This window comes from Meles meles, chromosome 6, assembly GCF_922984935.1.
Source record: "Meles meles chromosome 6, mMelMel3.1 paternal haplotype, whole genome shotgun sequence".
NCBI classification, from domain to species: domain Eukaryota; kingdom Metazoa; phylum Chordata; class Mammalia; order Carnivora; family Mustelidae; genus Meles; species Meles meles.
In genome coordinates, this window is record NC_060071.1 from 102,307,990 (window position 1) to 102,324,709 (window position 16,720).

Genomic DNA, 16,720 nt, shown 5'->3' on the forward strand with positions numbered 1-16,720 from the left:
TGCAAACAAAAAACTAAAAGTCATATTTACAGTATTTTAAAAAAGATTTTATTTATTTATTTGCTAGAGCGAGAAAGAGAGAAAGCATGAATGGGGAGAGGGGCAAAGAGAGAAGGAGAAGCAGGCTCTCTGCTGAGCAGGGAGCCCAGTGTGTGGCTGGATTCCAAGACCCTGAGATCACCACCTGAGCTGAAGGCAGAGGAGTAACTGACTGAGCCACCTGGGTGCCCCTGCAGTATATTTTATGGGGCTTAAAGCCATAGGAACTTAGAAAATCAGTAAGAGGGGCTCCTGGGTGGCTCAGTGGATTAAAGCCTCTGCCTTTGGCTTGGGTCATGATCCCAGGGTCCTGGGATCGAGCCCCGCATCAGGCACTCTGCTCAGCAGGGAGCCTGCTTCCCCCACTGTCTCTGCCTGCCTCTCTGCCTACTTGTGATTTCTTGTCTGTCAAATAAGTGAATTAAATCTTTTAAAAAATGTTAAAAAAAAATCAGAAAGAAAAAGACAAATGATCCAACAGAAAAGTAGACAAAGAACATAAATGAGCAACTCATGGGAGAAATACAAATGGGCAAAAATTATTATTTTTTTAAGATTTCATTTATTTATTTGAAAGAGAGAGAAAGAGCATGAGTAAGGGGAGGGAGAGAGGGAGAGGGAGAAGCAGACTCCCCACTGAGCAAGGAGCCTCAAACAGGGTTCAATCCCAGGACTCTGAGACCATGACCCCAACCAAAGGCACTTAACCAACTGAGCCACCAACATGCCCCCCCAAATTATTATTTTTAAGATTTTATTTATTTATTTGACAGAGAGAGATCACAAGTAGGCGGAGAGGCAGGCAGAGAGCGTGAGAGGGAAGCAGGTTCCCTGCCGAGCAGAGAGCCCGATGCGGGACTCGATCCCAGGACCCTGAGATCATGACCTGAGCCGAAGGCAGTGGCTTAAACCACTGAGTCACCCAGGCGCCCCCCAAAATTATTTTTAAAAAGTGTTCAACCTTATAGACAATCAAAGAAATGGAACTAAAAATAATAGTTTCCAATTATCAGATACAAAATAATTACAAATAACAAGTGTGTGCTCGTTTATAACAAGACTATTAATGGGAATATAAATTGGTACAGTTTTTCTAGAAGGTAGTTTGACAATATATTTAAAATGTAAAATGGGGAGGCAATATGTTTAAAATGTAAAATAAAATACAAGTATGCGAGCCAGGGATGCCTGCTTGGGTAAGCATCTGCCTTAGGCTCGGGTCATGATTCTGGGGTCCTGGGATTGAGCCCCACCTTGTTGAGCTCCCTGCTCTGCGGGGAGTCTGCTTCTCTCTCTCCTTGCTGCTTCCCCTGCTTGTGCTCTCCCTCTCCCTCTCTGTCTCTGTGTCAAATAAGTAAATAAAATCTTAAAAAAAAAATAAAACATAAAATGGAATTTTTACTTTGATCCAGAGTTTCTCCAAAGACAGTAATTGGATGCGTGGGCGCGTGTGTTTGTGTTACAACGTTATTATAAAAGCAAGAACTGGGGGCGCCTGGGTGGCTCAGTGGATTAGGCCGCTGCCTTCGGCTCGGGTCATGATCTCAGGGTCCTGGGATCGAGCCCCGCATCGGGCTCTCTGCTCTGCAGGGAGCCTGCTTCCTCCTCTCTCTCTGCCTGCCTCTCTGCCTACTTGTGATCTCTCTCTGTCAAATAAATAAATAAAATCTTTAAAAAAAAAAAAAAAAAAGCAAGAACTGGAGGTCAGCCCTCATGTTTCCAAGTGGGGATTGTTTAAATTATGGCACATTTGTGCAGTGGGTACTATGCTTCCGTTACCAAAGGAAGTTATACTTACAGAAATATTCTACAACGTATTACTTGAATGAAAAAAGTTGCAGAACAGAATATATGATCCCATTTATATTGTTTAATAAATGTTTATATGTACATTAAAACCTAGAAAGATATAACCAAATTATTATTATTTCGCATTGCTGGAGGACAGGATTATAAGAGAACTCTCCTTTTTAAAAATACTTTTATGAAAAAAACTACTTTTGTGGTTGTTGAATCTTTTGTAACCAAATGATTCTTATAGCCAACGCAAACCATAAAAATATTTCCATTTTGGAAAAAATAATTGTATCTTCTACAAATGGCCCATATTATTCTGGAACATCCCAGAATGCTGGAGAATGGTATCCTCTTACCTCCTAAGTTAAACTTTTGTACTTATGTTTTTATTTCTTTAAGAATAGGACAGTATTTGAAATTTTTAGAGGTTTATCCTGGACCTGGAATGGCTTGCAAACTTTTTTTTTAATATTATATTTATTTATTTGAGAGAGGGAGAGAGTGAGCAGTGAGGAAGGACAGAGGGAGAGAGAGAGATAGAAGCAGACTCCCTGATGAGCAGGAAGCCATGCTTCTATTTTCCTGCTGTTTTGATATGATCATTTGATTTTTCTTTAGCCTATTGAAATGGTGGATTCCATTAGCTGCTTTTTGAGTGTTGAACAGCCTTGCATACTGGGGATAAGTCTTATTTGGTCATGGTGTATAATTCTTTTAAGTTTTTGGATTTGATTTACTAATATTTTGGTGAGTGAGGATTTTTGCATCTGTGTTCATGACCAATATTGGTCTGTCATTTTCTTTTCTTGTGATGTCTTTGTTTTTGTTTTGTTTTGTATTTTAGACTTTATTTATTTGAGAGAGTGAGCGATAGAGAGAGAGCACAAGCCAGGGTGGGTAGGGGAAGAGGCAGAGGGAGAAGCAGACTCTCCACTGAGCAGGGACCCCAGTGCTGGGCTCGATCCCAGACCCTGGGATCATGACCTGAGCAGAAGGCAGACGCTTAACCGACCGAGCCACCCAGACCTACTTTTATTTTATTTTTATTTATTTACTTATTTTAAAGATTTTATTCATTTATTTGAGAGAGAGACACAGGGAGAGCTCGATAATGAGGGGGGCGGACCACAGGGACAGGGTGAAGCAGATTCCCCACTGAGCAGGGACCCTGACATGGGCCTCTATCCTGGGACTCTAGGACCATGACCTGAGCCAAAGGCAGCTGCTTACCTGACTTAGCCACCCAGATGCCCCTGCAAACTTTTATTTTGAAGCTGGAGTGAGTAGCTAGCATTTTCAGGTAAAGAAGCTTTGGGAAATTGTAAGGGAAGTAAACCAAAGTAAAAGGAACAGCACCCAAATCCCATAATATCCTTGAGGAAATCAGCTAAAAATATAAAATTAAACATGGGCCCACAGTAAAAAGTTACAGACATAAAAAATAATTATGTTGAAAAACTGAAGAAGTTATATGGATTAAGCAACATATGAAGCATGCACTGGGAACTGACTGTAATTTTCAGTCTGTGTTCTGTGACCAAGTGGCATAGAGCTAAATGAAAAGATTGTTTAAATTCATCTAAGCATTTAAGAATTTTTTTTAAAAGATTTTATTTATTTGACAGATCACAAGTAGGCAGAGGGGTAGGCAGAGAGAGAGAGAGGGAAGCAGGCTCCCTGCTGAGCAGAGAGCTCTGAGATCCTGACCTGAGCCAAGGCAGAGGCTTAATCACTGAGCCACCCAGGCACCCCAAGAATGTTTTTGAAATCTTAATCTTAATGCAGCTGGAAGTAGTAAAAGCAGCTTTTTAAAAAAAAATTATGAGGCAGTTTTTTACCTTAATCTGAGATGATCGGAAACCTTTCATTTTGACTAACACAGTAACTAGATTTTTTTTTTCCCTTTACCACAGAATTCCTGTTAATGGAGAAAACCCCAAACATCGGTCATGGCATACTTTAACACCAATAGCTGATGATAAACTTTTTCTATTTGGTGGACTAAGTGCAGACAATATTCCATTAAGTAAGTCAATTAAAGTATAGCCTACAATTATTATCTCATTCTTTTTTCTTAATTGTATTTGATATGTAAGTTTCCTTCCTTCCTCCCTCCCTCCTTCCCACCTTCCCTCCCTCCCATCTTCCCTCCCTTTCTTCCTTTCTCTCTTTCTTTCATTTTCTGGTTTATGCTTATCCCCAACTGTATGCTTTCATTAAGAATTAGAAGACCCCTTTGCTTTAGTACCTTTGGCTCTCCATGTTCTTCTGTTTCCTAGGTATATAGAAAAGGAAGGGTGGTTGAAGCTAGATGAATTAAAGCCCCTTTCAACTATAATATTCTGTGGTTCTGTGCCTTCCTGATTTTTGATCCAGATACTTACATTGTAGCCTGGAATGGGGATTAGAAGAACAGTCTTCCCCAGAAGGCTCTGGAAATATAAGGTGGGAAGGCCAGTTGCTTCTCTTTTTGTTCCAGAACTATAAAGGAAAGTGCTTAGCCAGAAACTTTAAATGCCTGTCATTGCTGATTCCAGTGGCTGTGGTTTTGTAATGCTGGGGTTTTGTTTTTGTTTTTCCAGCAGTAAAATTGTGGCATCAGGATAGACAAATGACGTAAGAGTATCCACTCTCTAGTTTGATATTAGGTGTTTTGTGTTTTCTTAACTCAGAAGTTTTCCATGACTAGAGAGGTTTTCATAAGAAACCTCATTTATACACTTCCATATAGGATCTGGAAACAACTTTTATTTTTCAACAGCAATTTATTGATCATCAACTATGTGTCAAGCAGCAAAGGAACTCCAGAGGCTGGCTAGGGAAACAGGAGTTTCTAGTAGGGATGTTAGGTATTGCAAATGATTATGCTTCTCCAACTTGAAGGTTTTTAATTAAAAGAGATTTGGAGTCTAATAAAAAACAAACATCTATTTGTTTCAGTAGAGGTTGTTTAATATCATGTCTTTTGAGCTTTAATGTTTTTAATTCCTATTTGGTGTTTTTGGTCATGGACATGTGGGGAATTTCCTGTCCTAACTCTTAGTCCAGTCACAGTCCTCCTGTACAGACTCAGCTTAATTTCTGGGTATTATATGATACCAAGAATTAATTTTGTTGACTATGATAATGGCATTGTGGCAATGAGATAACGGCATTGTGGTTCTGTAAACAATGTATTTTTTAAAGTGATGTTTACTGAAGTATATATGGGGAAAATGACAGGAGAGCTAAGATTTGCTTTAGAGTAACTGAGCCACAAGAATAACAAAAAAGAGATAAATGGACCACGTGTGACAAAACCTTGATAGTTGTTGAATTTGGGGTATGTGAGGGTGCATTGTCATGGCCATTCTACCTGTGTATATCTCTGAAAATTTTTGTGAGATAATATACAAACACACAAAAAAATATGGTTGTATAAATATAGCATGATAAATTTGGGAAAAAGTTTAAATTTTATACGAAAGACCTAATCTTACTTCCTGAACTGTCATAATTGCAGGTGACGGTTGGATTTATAATGTCATAACAAATGGTTGGAAACAACTTACACACTTACCTAAAACAAGACCCAGGTAACTCTAGAAGTTAATGACTAGTAAAATAGTTAAGAATTTCTGAAGTATTAAAATATAGCACTGATTTTATAGCATTTGCCATTAAAATTGTAAATCATCAAGAAAGATATCTTTCAGGGGCACCTGGGTGGCTCAGCAGGTTAAAGCCTCTGCCTTCGGCTCAGGTCATGATCCCAGGGTTCTGGGATCGAGCCCCACATCGGGCTCTCTGCTTAGCGGGGAGCCTGCTTCCCTCTCTCTCTCTGCCTGCCTCTCTGCCTACTTGTGATCTCTGTCTGTCAAATAAATAAATAAAATCTAAAAAAAAAAAAAAAGAAAGATATCTTTCAAATAAGCTAGATGTTACCTAAGTAGTTATCATTTTAATTATGTCTGATTGTTAGATATGGTCTATTCTGTTTTCATCCATGTTTTCATAGTTAAAAATGTTACTCTTAGGTAAATGTGTAATCTTGCCTGATAATATGAAAAGGCTAAGAAGTTGGATGTATCATATAATGTTAATATTTTTGATAAGTAGACAAGAATGGGGTTGGCTTTAGTAATTATTTGTTTTTAGAAGAGGTTTTTTGCAATTTAATAAGAAAATTGATTTAATGTTGATCAAATAGGTGGCAGATTATTATTTTAATTAACTGATGTAGTCGGTAATATGAATTTTTTGAAAAAGAGACATGTAAATTATTTGTCATATGTTATAGAGTAAAAGTTGTAGAAACAATATATGATCAGACTACACTTGATCCTTGACAACACAAGTTTGAATTGCATGGATCCACTTACTACATAGATTTTTTTTTTTAATAAACACAGTACTATAAATGTATTTTCTATATGAGTTTCTTAATAACATTCTCTTTTTTAAAATGTGAGTAGTTGACACACAATGTTACACTAGTCTCAGGTGTACAACATGGTGATTCAACAGCTCTATATATTAACCTATGCTCGCCACAGTTGTAGGTGCCATCTGTCACTATGCAACGCTACTGCAGTGTCACTGACTGTATCCCCATGCTGTACCTTTTATTCCCATGATTTACTCATCCATAACCGGAAGCCTGTATCTCCCAGTCCCCTTCACCTGTTTTGCCCATCCTCCCCACTCCCTTTTCCTCTCTCAGTCATCACTTTGTTCTCTGTATTTGTAGGTCTGATTTTGCTTTTTCTTTCTTTATTCATTTTTTATAATGTTTTCTTTTCTCGAGCTTACTTTATTATAAGAATACGGTACATAATACATATTACATACAAAATATGTATTAATTGGATTTATGTTATTGGTAAGGCTTCTGGGCAACTGTTAGCTATTAGTACTTAAGTTTTGAGGAGCCAAAAATCCTATGTTAATCTTCAGTTCTGGGGGGTATCACCGCCCCAACCCCTGTGTTGTTCAAGGGTCAACTGTACAAAGAAAACCACATTAGAATTGTAATACCTTTTTTTCTAATTTGAGAGAATAGTATAATAAAAATATATTCTTAGGAAATTCAGAGTCAACACATTATAATCATTACAGTTGGTAATAGATTTTACTCTTTTGCATGCCATGTATTTCAGAAATTTTTTTGCTATAGATTATATATACAAGTGTGAAGTTAACTCAATCATGTGCATTTCAGAAGTTTAATAAATGACAATTAAGTAACTTACTTGAGAAAAAGGCCTGAAGGAATTTGTATATCTTTCAGTTAATTAATTAATTAATTTCAGTTAATTAATATTTATATTAATATGCATAAAACATTTAGAGTTTAATCATAATCACATATGTGATTCTTATATTTTCATGTGTAAAAATTCATTGGAATGCATTCTTTTAGCAATTTGGATCTTTTGAAATGCATTTTTTAACTTAAAGAGTTGTATATTAAGATATGGGAACCCAGTGTTCTAGTCCTTGCTCAGCTACTACTTAGCTTTTTGGCTTTGGGAAAGTCACTTAAAGAAACTGAGCATTAATTTCTTCATCCCACGAAATGAGGGAGTTGGACTAGAGAAGCTCTTAGTTCTCTTCGAGCTGTTTGAATATATGACTGCATTAATTTTGGACCAAAGTGTTAGTAAGAATATGTTTAATTTTTAAATTGATCCTATTTTATAACTCAATCCTTAATAAGTATTTAGAGCAACACAACTGTTATTATTGATAATATTAGTTAGAATTGAGCTATGTAAAGAGATTTCTTTGAATTCAGCTGATGTGTCATGTAAATAATATGCTTTATTAGAATGTTTAGGTGATAAGTTTAGAGCAGCTGTGAGAGGACAAAAACTATCAGTCTATAGACAAACATCAGGTTGCAAGCTAGATGTCACCAAAATCAAGGCAGGAAAGGCTTTCCAGAGTTCTTCGATGATGAAGTCCAGGCCAGAGTTTCCCTAAGGCAGATAAGACAGAGGCAGATCTATCTTCAGGTATGAGGTGAGGAGGAGAACAGGTGGGATACAGTTTAGTGTAAGGAGAACATATATATATATATATATATATATATGTATATGTACTAATTTTTTATGAGTGAGAATTTACTTAACATCTAAATACATGTTGTGCTGTTTCAAGTTATAATTTGAAATGTAAATGGTCCAATTCTCCTCTTGTAATCCTACAGCAGGGTTTCTCAACCTCAGCACAATTGACATTTTGGACCAAATTATTCTTTGTTACTAGGGGTGTCCTATGCCCTGGAGGATGTTTAGTGGCATTTTTGGCCTTCACCCACTAGAGCCCAGTAGTCCTGTGCCCCCCTCACACACACATCTGGAGTTGTGACAAATTATTTCAGATATTGGCAAATGTCCTTTGGGGGCAAAATCAGCCCTGGTTGAAAACCACCATTTTGTAGCATTGCACTCTCTTCTCCAGGTCGCACCTTAGTTAGAGCAAGGCTTGGTTGAAAGGCCATCTTTCTAGCCATATCTAACTGCCTGGATAAGTAGCTGTCAGCAAGGACCTTTTTTTATAACATGTCTATAAAAGAAGTCCAACAAAGCATTGACTTATGGAGCCTCCAGTACTTCCTGATGGATCCCATGATTGTTGCTGAGGTTACACATGGCCTTCTCTCCCAGAAATTAAATGTTCCTTGTATTCCATTTCCTTTATCCAATTCCTCATCCCCAAGCTCACACCATAATCTGGGTGTCGATGAAGACTTACATCAATTTGTGTTCTAACATATAAGTTGGAGAATTGGGCAGAGCATTTCCGAAACAAAATCCCCTATGACTCAGTTCTATCCTGGGTGCCGAGTGCAACTGTCATTGAATGTGTGAGTGATCGTTTGAGGAAAGTACTTGATGTAGCCAATTGTGCATAATCCTACTGGTTTGCACCTGTGGGAGTTAAGTGAAAAGGATAAATGCACTAAAAATAAGTGATGTGGTAATATAATAAGTGATAATGTGTAATTGGGGTGTCTGTTGCTTCAGCAATTTGGTCTATTAAGGGAAGTCATCAAAATTCAGAGTCAAAGCAATGACTGTGTAAAATTCTCGATTTATCTTCTAAAATTGAGAACTTTACATGTACTTTTTTGTCCTGAGACTTAGCGCTCCCCCAAATACTGAATTTTATCAAACATATGTTTATCCTTTGTAAATAATGTGAAATTGGAGATGACTATAAGCTATCAGACCATTTCCGAAAGAACATTAGATGCTCTACTCCTACGAAATAACTTATTTAATTGAATAAATTATGGTGGTTTTTTGCATTTCCTTTTGTTAATTAGAGTTTTTGACCCCCCACTGGATGCAGAGCACCACATTTAGGTGTTTTTAAGGAGAAGCATAAAATTAGATTTCCCAAGTTACTGTGGTGTGCTGGTAAAGGCTTAAACGACTGCTTTCCAGGAAAAACAAAACAAAAAAGCCCTAATTTGTAGTATTTGCTGGTTCCCGCTATGGCCAATTTCAGGATCCCACCAAAATGGCACTGAACGTGGATTTGGACAGAGACAGGCAGAGTCGGTTTCACCGAGCTGGTAAGCCCCTTCCAGCACACCACTGGCAAGTTTTGATCTAAGGACCTCATGTGTGGACCTTTGGAAGATCCACACATCAGATAATTAAAGTAGTATATAGAGCAGTTTCTCTCCAAATGTAAGTCAGAAGATTATAAAACGAACACGGAAATCTTCAAAGGTGCTAACCAGCTAGGGTAACCGAGCCGGTTTGTTTGGGTATTTGGATGATTCCTGGGGATTTTGAACCTGTGTTTAAGGCCCTGAAAGAATGACTTATCATCTTAAGCATCAGAAATGGGGTGAGCAAAAGCCTACAGACAGATAAGCTTTTCTCTTAGGGGATGCAAATAAATGCCTTGGGGGAAGAGAGGGTTCATTGCAGGGGGAGGGGCCAAGAATTAAGAATTATGAGAAAAAGAAATAATCATTGATCATGCATATGAGGCTGAGAAAAATGGCACAGTTGCTTCCTGATCAGGACATGTCCGTGGTTAAAAACATTTCAAAAATATTATTTAACAGCCAAGTGTAGCTGAGAGAGACTAGAGATAGAAAAATAAGGAAAAATTCTGGTATTCTGTGCCCAGAGTGATAAGTAGTGTGACAGTGTAAACGTGAAGGGATGGCCAAGTTGGGTTTGTTAGGGGATGGGGAACAGAGAACAGGAAAGAAAAGCCAAAAATGATGAAAACAGGAACATGGCAGATAATAGTAAGAAAATTAGGGAAAGGTTCCATTTTTCAGTAATAGGATGATCAGTTCCTTTTCAATTAATTTTATTTCACTGATAATATCTATAAGATGAAGAGGCTAGAAAAGGTTGGGGGATATGATAGAAAAGAATTATTAGGGGTCATCTCCTTAATTGATGTGATTTAATAAGAATCTAATGCTTTAGTGATTCTAGAGGAATCTTCAAAATCTCTTTTAGGATATGCCAAAGGTTCAAATGCAATCATACCCACTTTGAAATAGATTAAATGTGAAGTGTGCAGTTTAAAATTGATTTATATGTCATATATAGTTTCCTTCTTCATAGTATTTTACTCTGCTTATAATTTTCAATTATAGGTTATGGCATACAGCCTGTTTGGGGAAAGAAAATGAAATAATGGTATTTGGTGGGAGCAAAGATGATTTACTTTCCTTGGATACAGTAAGAAAATTTCACATCTATTTCCTCTGCGTGGTTTTGTTATTCTAACTAAATGGCTATTCAACAGAATTGTTGATATTCCCACATTGCCAAATATGGGAGAATATGAAATGATACTTGATAGTGTGATTAATCTTCAGAATGAGTAGCTTTTGTGAAGTATTTCAGTCAAACTCATTAGTTTGACTAATGACAAACCTCGTTAGTCAAGTTATTAAGAGTTTTTAAAAGATGACCTTCTTTTTCTGAGAATCACCATAGTAGGGTGTTTGTAATTTTATTAGATTAAAACATTTCCAAGTTATAATTGATATTTCATAAGAATATATATATATATAATGTATATGTAAACTCCTAAGTATAATAGTAAGTCCTCATGAAATTTGCTACCTCACCTAACTGGAACACCAATGCTAGCTTCTCCCATCAAGAGGAAAGTAGATTGAAATTTTTAAGTGTACTTTCATTTTACTTTATGTGTCTTTTGCCACAGCTTTACCTACCTTATATTTAAGAGTAAAGCATTGCAGTTTTAAAATTTGATAAAACTAAGGTCAAATAAATAAATGAAAAGCATTTGGAAAGTATTGTTCTTTCACTCTTTGCACCTTGGGAAATTCAGAGCAAGGTGGCCACGCTCATACTGTGTTGTGATGGGACAGCAGCTCAGGATTGGTTGCTCTGGTTTGTGTAGAACATCTGGGAACAGCGAGACTCAGAACTGGCAGGGACAGGAGGCACCAGCCAGAATCCAGCCAAGTTGGTGCCAGCATTCTCCCTGACATCTTTCTAGACATAGTTATCTCCAGAGTTGTGCCTGCCAAGTGGCGAACCCTGAAATGAGCTGGCTTCTCTCCAGGGGATTTGGTTTATTTTACAGTTTTGAAGCCTCCAATTTAACGTTCCATACATTGAAAGTCTGAGAACTTTCTTTGGGTGAGAATTTAGTGTTTCAACAAAAGATTAAAACCACGACTTTGCATTTAATTGAAAAGCAAATTTTGTGGTTTGCCTTCTTTTTCTTGGCACTAGAAATTGGTAGGAGTTTATCATTAAAACAGGAATCCTGATTAAAATCATGATCATATGTTATGAAATTCTAAAGGCTTATTTGAAAGGATTAGGGACATTTTTCTGTTGATTCTTCCACATTAACTTTTAGATGAGAGAATCATGATTCAAAAAATCTTCTGGGATCTGAGATTTCCAAATGAAGAATTCCCAGGGACGCCTGGGACCATTTGGAAAATAGAGACAAGATAAAGAGATTTTAAAATAAGAGTCATTTGGAAGAGAAAAGTTCTCATTAAAAACAAAAAAGCTTGAAAATCACTACTTTTCTCATTTTGATCTCATTGTTTTAAGAGAAAAACATGTATCTGAATTTTAAATTTGCCATTATATATGTTGTGGTTAGGTAAAAACTTGGTCATTGAGAAATGGTAGCGACCCACCCAAAGTTTGTGTGGCTAGCAGGTGTGTATGTATGTTTGGGGTGTGTGTGTGGGGGGGGGTGTATGAATAACTAGGGGGAGAGATTTATTTGCTGCTTATAGTTTCTTTTACATTTACAAAATAAAAATATTGAATTATTAATGCATTTTTATTCTTTAAACACCTTGACAATTCTTTTTTTATGCTGATTAGGGCCACTGTAATGATTTATTGATCTTTCAAACACAGCCTTATTCACTACTCAGGTAAGTAAATTCATATATATATATATATGCTATATACATATATACATATATATAAAGGAAGATGAAAGAAATTATCATATCTTATTAGTATATGCTATATATATTAATATATTAAGGTATAACAGCATATAATTATATGCTATTAAGATATGATATGTAGGGGCACCTGGGTGGCTCAGTGGGTTAAAGCCTTTGCCTTCGGCTCAGGTCATAATCCCAGGGTCCTGGGATCCAGCCCTGCATCGGACTCTCTGCTCAGCGGGGAGCCTGCTTCCCCCTTTCTCTCTGCCTGCCTCTGCCTACTTGTGATTTCTGTCTGTCAAATAAATAAATAAAATCTTAAAAAAAAAGATATGATATGTATATGCTATTAAGATATGATAATTTTCATCTTCCTTTTTGAGAAGTGTGATAACTTTTCAAGTAGTTTATGATTTGAATTTAAGAAAATGTTTATATCTTTCTAAAAGTATAATCAAATTTATAATAGTGAACCATACACCAATGTGATTTTAAAAACTTAAAATATATAGTACAATCATATTTTTATATGGGAATATTAAACTTACTGTACTTCCTTGATTCTAAGCCTGAAATATTTCATATTTTAACTTTTCTGAAATCAGAGCATGTCCAATAATAGACACATATATATGCATTTAATTTAGTAGAATTTCTCTCTTTTTTTAAACACCAAAGCTGTTATTAAATCGGTGGTATGACTTACAGTGTCTTAGTGCATACATTCTTGCTTTAAAAGGAGTATATACAAGGTTTAGTTGGAAGATTGTGGAAAAAAATCCCATTTCTTGGGGTGCCTGAGTGGCTCAGTGGGTTAATAAGCCTCTGCCTTCAGCTCAGGTCATGATCCCAGGGTCCTGGGATCCAGCCTTGCATTGGGCTCTTTGCTCAGCAGGGAGCCTGCTTCTCCCCTCTGCTTGCTTCTCTGCCTACCTGTGATCTCTGTCTCTCTCTCTGTCAAATAAATAAATAAAATCTTTTAAAAAAATCCCATTTCCTCCTGTGAGGGTCAGGAGGAAGGATTTGAGTGAAGTAGAAGTTGCTCAGTGACCAAGTTTTTTTTGTTGTTGTTGTTTGTTTGTTTTTTTAAGATTTTATTTATTTGAGAGAGAGAGAAAGAGGCCCCTCCTTCTATTACTCAATGGTTCCTTCTGTGACTGCATGTTTATATAGTCTCATAGGGAACTTCAAAAAGTATTGATGCCTGTGTTCTGTGCCCATGTGTTATGATCTAATTGGTCTGGGGTATGGCCTGAACTTAGGAATTTTTGAAAGACCCCAACGTAGTTGTTTTTTTTTTTTTTAAGATTTTATTTATTTATTTGACAGACAGAGATCACAAGTAGGCAGAGAGGCAGGCAGAGGTGGGGGGTGGCAAGCAGGTTCCCTGCTGAGCAGAGAGCCCAATGCGGGGCTTGATCCCAGGACCCTGAGATCATGACCCGAGCCAAAAGCAGAGGCTTTAACCCACTGAACCACCTAGGTGCCCCATACTTCTAAAGTGCAGATGTCATGATTATACTGTCTCGTATTGTTACTTAACTTTTGCTGTGAACATAACTACTTTCCCTAAGTAGATTGTAAGTTCTTTATATGCAGGGATCAAAAAATATAGTATTCAAGTGCCTGCCATGGGAAGGCACTATACTATGAAGTGAAAAGTCATGCTCTTTCCCTTAAATTGCTAGTAATATAGAAGGCAAGTGTTCAACAACTATAAAAAAAATAAAATTGTTTTAAGAGAAGCATATATGAAGTTAATGGGACTACTGACAAAGAAGACCCTCTACCCATGTGGTTAAGATGGTGAGGGCTAGGGGAGTCTTTGCATAAGAGGAAGAGTTTGAGACAGTTTGCAACAAACAAGCAGTGCAAGGGTGTTAGTACAAGATACACAAATATACATGTTCTGGAAACTGAATTCTTGAGAGTTCCTAGACATGCATGAGGTAGGGAGTTGGACAAGAAATCAGAAACCATATATCATCTAGAGCCTTTGTGTTTCATGCAGATGAGTTTACATTATCTCGTGGGAGATCAAGAACCACTGAAAAATTTGGAGCAGAGGAATGAGATGATCATATTACAAATAAGAAAGCTCCTTTGAGAACAATGTGGATAAGAGATTAGAGGGTTATATGACTGTGTAGGGAAAGTTAATAGAGTCTTACAGTGGTCAGACACAAAGTGTGGGACTGATCTCAAAAGTGGCCATGGAGCTGGAGAAGGGATGGAGGTAGAATGGGCTTGGTAGGAAAAGAAGAGGGAAGAATTAGTGATAGGGAGTCTATGAAGAAGGAAATGAGTTTGAAGGTGGGATGACTTAGAAAGATGAATTTGGTTTGGGGCCTTTTGAGCTTGAAGTATTTGTGGTATCTTTAATGGAGCTATTCATTAACTAGATAAATATATGGAGAGATATCTGGGATAGACATAAAGAATCTATTGGAGGATAGGGACTCTCGGATGGCTCAGTTGGTTAAGCATCCAACTGGTGATCTCAGCTCAGGTCCTCATGTCAGAGTCATGAGTTCAAGCCCCATGTTGGTGCATGGAGCCTACTTTAAAAAAAATCATGGGGTGCCTAGGTGGCTCAATCAGTTAGGCACCTGCCTTTGGCTCAGGTCATGATCCCAGGGTCCTGGGATCAAGTCCCTCATCTGGCTCTCTGCTCAGTGGGGAGCCTGCTTCTCCCTCTGCCTGCCACTGTGCCTACTAATGCATACTCTCTCTGTCAAATAAGTAAATAAAATCTTAAAAAAAAAAAAAAAGAATCACTGAAGTATAAATGGGCATGTGCTAGCTCTGCCCAAGAAGAATTTTAAGAGTAAGGATGAAGCCAACAACTGAGTGCTAAGAACTCAGCATCTGAGGAGTTAGAGGAAAAGAGGCACAAGAGAATGACCAGGGAAGTGAAAGGTGAGCCAGGAGATACTGGAAATGAGAAACGAGAAACGGAGGGAGGAAAGAACTGAAGACAGAGAGACTACTAACTGTAAAAAGGTCACAGAATATCTGGACTGAAAAGTGCTGTGGTGTTTGGCAGTGATCACAAGGATCACTTCTCTGGAGCAGCACCAAGGCTACAGGAAGAGGGAGGAGCCAGTTGACCCTTGAACAGCACAAGTCTGAGGTGCACAGGTTCACTTGTACACAGGCTTTTCCCCATAAATCCACACAGCACTGTAAATGTGTTTTCTCTTCCTGAGGACTTTCTTTCTTTTTAAGGTTTTTATTTGAGAGAGAATGAGCTGTGGGAAGGGTCAGAGGGAGAGCGGGAGAAGCAGATTTTCCACTGAGCAGGGAGTGGATGCAGAACTTCTGATCTCCATCACCTGAGTGAGTGGAAGGCAGATGTTTAACCCACTGAGCCACCCAGGCACCCCTTCCCTAGGATTTTTTTTTTTTTTAAGATTTTACTTATTTATCAGAGAGAGACACACACAGAGAGAGAGGGAACACAAGCAGGGGGAGTAAGAGAGGGAAAAGCAGGCTTCCTGGCTGAGCAAGGAGCTTGATGTGGGGCTCAACCCCAGGAGCCTGGGATCATGACCGGAGCTGAAGATAGATGCTTAAGGACTGAGCTGCTGAGGCGCCCCTTCCTAGGATTTTCTTAGTAACATGTCTTTTTTCCCCGTTTCCCCTTTTGTAATAATACAGCATATAACATATAACATACGAAATGTATATTAACTGAGTATGTTATCCATAAAGTTTCCAGTCAACAGCAGGCTATTAGTACTTAAGTTTGGGGGGAGTCAAAAGTTATGTGTGGATTTTCTGCTGTGTGTGACCTGGGTGCCCGTAACCCTGTCTCTGTTGAAAGGTGACTGTATTTGTTTATATGCTGAGAAGCAGCAGCCAAGTTGTTGGAAATGCAAGAAAACGAAGGAAAAATGGTCTGAGCAGGGTCTTGAGAAGGTGGATTTTAGTCAGCAGCTAACTGAATTAGTTGTTGAGGAAAAGAATGGTTTAAAATGAGGGAAGCAGGAATATAAAGGCAGAGGAATTTGTTGGCTGGGCGGTGGGGGACAGGGTACAGAGAAAGTTTTAGTTGGTAGTGAGGTGGTTGGGGAAGAAGGAGGAGAGGTGACACACGAACGTAAGAGGCGCGGGGAAGACTGGAGATCACTTCCACGGTGGCTTGGAGAAGGTGCAGACAAGGACCCCGTCACACAGCCGAGCACTCGCGGCCCTGCCAAGGCTGAAGAGAACGGGCGGGGAGGGCAGGTCAGCCCACGCAGGCTCCGATGCGGCCGCACTAGGCTACCCGGTGGTCCGCGCGGGAAGGACACGGCGCCGAGTCCATCCCCGTGGGAGCTGAGTGTCACCGAGGCTCGCAGGGCGAGGGGTCCAGTTGAGGGCCAGAGCACGAAGTGCAGACTGGCTGGGCGGGTAGGAAAAGAAGATACAGCGGGGGGAGCCTGGGTGGCTCAGTGGGTTGAAGCCTCTGCCTTTGGG

The 16,720-nt window shown here is 38.6% G+C and overlaps 1 protein-coding gene across 3 annotated transcripts in view; it reads left to right on the forward strand.

The window, feature by feature from the left end:
• KLHDC1 (kelch domain containing 1) overlaps positions 1-16,720 on the forward strand; it is a 49,595-nt gene that overhangs the window by 28,981 nt on the left and 3,894 nt on the right. For all 3 annotated transcript variants that reach the window (XM_046008839.1, XM_046008840.1, XM_046008838.1), the window contains exons 9-12: positions 3,750-3,862; positions 5,339-5,411; positions 10,454-10,538; positions 12,186-12,238. In XM_046008839.1, the coding sequence (XP_045864795.1) occupies positions 3,750-3,862; positions 5,339-5,411; positions 10,454-10,538; positions 12,186-12,238 (324 nt within the window). The remainder of the gene's footprint in view (positions 1-3,749; positions 3,863-5,338; positions 5,412-10,453; positions 10,539-12,185; positions 12,239-16,720) is intronic.